Source organism: Triticum dicoccoides, chromosome 4A, assembly GCF_002162155.2.
Source record: "Triticum dicoccoides isolate Atlit2015 ecotype Zavitan chromosome 4A, WEW_v2.0, whole genome shotgun sequence".
Lineage (NCBI taxonomy): Eukaryota > Viridiplantae > Streptophyta > Magnoliopsida > Poales > Poaceae > Triticum > Triticum dicoccoides.
Window position 1 is genome coordinate 649,154,445 of NC_041386.1, and position 4,247 is coordinate 649,158,691.

The 4,247-nt window shown below is 51.8% G+C and overlaps 1 protein-coding gene across 3 annotated transcripts; it reads left to right on the forward strand.

Annotated features, from left to right (window-relative positions):
* The first annotated feature begins 434 nt into the window (after positions 1-434).
* Positions 435-3,417, forward strand: LOC119287690 (2-carboxy-1,4-naphthoquinone phytyltransferase, chloroplastic-like). 3 transcript variants are annotated; one of them, XM_037567285.1, is made up of 10 exons: positions 435-936; positions 1,166-1,269; positions 1,386-1,457; positions 1,556-1,694; positions 1,894-2,009; positions 2,162-2,264; positions 2,355-2,393; positions 2,539-2,649; positions 2,740-2,805; positions 2,884-3,020. In XM_037567285.1, the coding sequence occupies exons 1-10, from the start codon at positions 691-693 to the stop codon at positions 2,902-2,904; spliced, it is 1,017 nt and encodes a 338-aa protein (XP_037423182.1). In that variant the 5' UTR covers positions 435-690; the 3' UTR covers positions 2,905-3,020. The 3 variants fall into 3 exon arrangements, with proteins under 3 accessions (XP_037423182.1, XP_037423180.1, XP_037423181.1); XM_037567283.1 differs by having other exon boundaries at positions 439-936; positions 2,900-3,417; XM_037567284.1 differs by having other exon boundaries at positions 439-936; positions 2,165-2,264; positions 2,900-3,417.
* Positions 3,418-4,247: the final 830 nt, after the last annotated feature.

The following is a 4,247-nucleotide window of genomic DNA, read 5'->3' on the forward strand; positions in this document are numbered from 1 at the left end:
AGTATATTCAACTAAAAATGAATACAGCATATAAAAAAATTTAAGTATATATTCAACTAAAAAAGATGGTGGTCTGTTATGGAGGGGTCCTAGGCCAGAGCGGGCCCATGCTGCAGCGGCCTGTTATCCTTCCACCGTTGGAAGCGGGCAGTGAACGCTGCTCTGTGAAACCAGCCTAACGTGGTGCCTGCCACTTCAGGGCCTGAGAGGCCGAAGCTTTCGCCCCAGCCACCCAGCCCACTACCAACTTGGAACGGGCAGGCCAGCAAGGTTACATCACAAGCCCAGGCCAAGAAACCGCACCAAACATCCACACCGCCTCAATGCCCCCACATGGGTGACAAGCTCCCGTGACTGAGCTCGGCGATGCCAGCGCTGCAGCTGAGTATTTAACCTGGTGTTTCTCTTTGCAAACTAGCGAGGTGGGACTAAAGGAAGGGGTGCGGGGTGCGGATTGCGTGGTGACTGACTGAACCGTGAAACCTTTCTCGCTTCGCCCGCCCACTGCCTGCCGCGCGTCGACGTCTCCGATAGTCCGATCCCCTCAGCCTTATCCATGCACGCGCGCTATCCCCAACCCAAGCACCGCATCGGCGCCCCTCACCTGCCGCCGGCCGCCGTGGCCCGCTCCGCCCGATGGAATGCCGCTCCTGACCTAAGCGAAGCTCCCCCAGCCAGCGCTCCGAGCCGATGCCGCTCGCAGGCATTGCCCTCGCGCCTCTCCTCGTCTCCCCGCTCGCGCCTCCCTCTCCCCGTGGCAGCGTTGCCGCCGTCTCTGCAGAGCCCGCGAGAAGGCGCCGCGCGCTACGGCGGGTCCGGTGCTCGGCCGCAGCGGCGTCCGGAGGAGGCGGGGACGCCGTCGAGCTTTCCCGCGCGACGCTGCTCTGGAGGGCGGCCAAGCTGCCCATCTACTCCGTGGCGCTCGTGCCGCTCACCGTGAGTTCCCCACGGCTGCAAGTTCCTCCCTCCCCATTGCCAATGCTTAACCCTGCAATTCAGAATTGTATCCTGTTAGTGTGCTAGCATGCAAATCAGAATGAGTATTGAATCATTGATCGCAGCTACGGGGAGAACAAGCCAAATTGGAAGATCATTACTCCACATTTGGTGGTATGAAACTACGATCGCCTTACGCATTTGCATTGACAGTTGCTTGCACTTGCAGGTAGGGACTGCTGCTGCTTATAACCATGCAGGGTTGTTCTTTGCCAGGCGCTACTTTGGCCTCCTGGCTGCTGCTGTCCTTGTGATCACCTGGCTCAATCTGAGGTAAAACTCACCAACACAAGTATACTCTGACAAGCAAAACGATGCTGATATCAATAGCACTGTTCAACCATTCATTCCCCTGGTCTGAACAAAGTTGCATTTTCACTCTACTGCAGCAATGACGTTTATGATTCAGATACCGGCGCTGATAAGAACAAGAAAGAATCCGTGGTCAATATTGTTGGCAGGTACCGCTCGTTCCTGGTACCGGCGAGTAGTAACATCCTAATTGCTTGCATATCTGTATTTGGAAACGAAACAGTTTACAGTGTGATCTGCTGTGCAGTCGAGCAGCGACACAATATGCTGCAAATGTTTCTCTTCTGCTCGGCTTTGGTGGGCTATTTTGGGCCTTTGCGGAAGCAGGGGATGTCAGGTTCATCGTTTTGGTGCTATGTGCAATCCTCTGTGGTTATGTTTACCAGGTGAAATCTTCTGCCCCCTTTTCAGGGAACCTTGTGTTTCTTTATGTTCCGTAATCTGTAACAGAATATATTTGCCTTTTGTGGTCGATTATGGGTTGTCTCATCTATAAATAGCCTGATGCATTCAGTATTTCAGTTAATTTAGCAAAATGTAATTGTGTGTCGATGTTTTTCATCTCATCCATGTGCAATTTCGCAGTGCCCGCCGTTCCGATTAAGTTACCGCGGTCTAGGCGAACCATTATGTTTTGCTGCATTTGGCCCATTGGCAACGTCAGCATTCTACTTCTCAAACAGCAGCAGAAGCATTTCAAGGTACGCTCTACAACAACTATTTATCAACTATTGTGTGTATAATTAGCACTTTAGAGTGTTGAAGGATCGATGATCTATCTTAATCTCTCTACAAAAATGCAAGGATCCGTTTATACCTAAACAGTTCCTTTTGAAATGTTGGCATTTGTCAGCAGGACTGCAGCTCTTCTCCCTCTCAGCAAAACAGTCATAGCTTCATCCATTCTTGTTGGGTTGACAACTACCCTGATACTCTTCTGCAGCCACTTTCACCAGGTATAAATTCAGCCCCCTGACATATGAATCGATGCAGTAATTTTATATATTTGAAATGATCATTAGCTGATGAACTCAGATAATCTGTAGATTGAAGGAGACAGGGCTGTTGGAAAGATGTCTCCCCTGGTATTCCACTCTCTTTTTTCAGCACATCTGATTTCACTTATGTACAAATAATCAGTACTACTCCCTCCGTCCCATAATATAAGAGCGTTTTTTTACACTAGGGAGTAGTATCACATAAGTTCTTCGTGTGTGAACCTGTAAACAGGTAAGAATTGGCACCAAGACAGGCGCGACACTAGTGACAGTTGCGATCGGCACCCTTTACACTCTCTTGACGGCTTTTGGCATAAGCAGATGCCTCCCACCATCCTGCATTGTAAGCTACTGATCCATACTGTTCCTCTCAAGAAAACTACCTAAAAACACAGCTCCCACCTCAAGCATTGCTACTGTATCATATTCTTAGGTCCTTGGCGCCCTGACTCTCCCTCTTGGCAAATGGGTTGTGGACTATGTGCAGAGAAACCATGATGTAAATACTCCTCCCTTGTCACTCCTTCCTTTTTCGCTCTGAATCTTTTTCGTCAGTCCACACTAACACTGGCTGAAGTTGATGAAAAATGCAGGATGACACCAAGATCTTCATGGCCAAGTATTACTGCGTTCGGCTGCACGCCTTGTTCGGGATGGCGCTGGCTTCCGGTCTGGCGCTGGCCAGGAACGGCATACTAGCCTGACAGGCAGACAGGCAGACCGACAGATGGGCCACCATTGACAGTTGACAGTTGGTACAGAGAAATGCTTCCTTCTTATTGCAGTCTCACACAGATGGAGTAAAACACACACAACTTTTACAGCCAGTGCAATGCAATGGCAGTGCATTTGCGCAGTCCTCTCGCTGGAAGAGAAGGCGGCCGGATTGGGCAAGCAGAGGTTCAGAGGCTGTTGGTTTTCTGGCTCTGGCTTAGTACAGTGGCCTCTAGCATCCCGTGATCTAGGTTTCTTTTCTGTCTGCAAGCAAAGAGAGGGCTAGCTTGGCGTGCTCGTCCTCGTCCGTCGCAGCTAGAGTAGATACTAGTACTAGATCGCCGTTTGCTCCTGCAGCAGGATATGAATTGAATTGAATTGAATTGAATTCTGATGAGGCAGTCGGGACGGGACGAGTCAGTGGGGACTCGACATGCTCCGGCCCTCTACCGACGGACGGACGGACGGACTGCCATTACTGCCCTCTTTACCACCAGCCAGCGGAGGCAGAGAGTGGTGGTGGTGGTGGTGGTAGACCAGCTGTTCCTGCTCGTGGTACGGCGCGCAGGCCAACTTGTTGGTGCCTATCTATCCCACCTTGGCATGCTTGCTTTTATGTTTGTATCATGTTCATCGGCCCCCCGGATCTCGATTCAGCACAGGCATACACACGGGGTGCCTTGTCAGTCAGGGTTTGTAATTGCAGACTTTGCAGTATCTAGCAGTGCTGCTGCTGCAGCATATTTATCCCACTGTCCATGGCGAGTGAGAATCACACACTCTTGCAAGTGTAGTCAACCAAATGAGGAAGATTGCGAGGAGCTGGGACAAAATGAGGTCGCCCTGGAGTAGAGAACGGCTGAGACGACGAAGCGGGCCAACCGAAGGAGGAAGGAGAAGGCAGAAGAAGAAACCGTAGCCGTCGCCTCCCAGGCACGGGATGTTGCGGACACCAAGGTCATCGCCGCCAAAGCCTCACAAACCACCCTCCTCATGCCAGGGATCGAGCCAGCCCTTCTTGCCCCCGCCACCGACGGCCATCACGGGCTCGTCGGTGGCCCGCCCGCCCAAGCTTCCAGAGTCGCCTTCCATGTCAACATGGTGACCGACATACGAGTACCTTCCCGGACATGACCGAACGTCCCGCTTCTCCACCTCACTACGGGACGGCTTGCCGGAAGTCGGTGATTCCGTGTCAATCGTCAGCCTCCCATTGATCTCAACAGC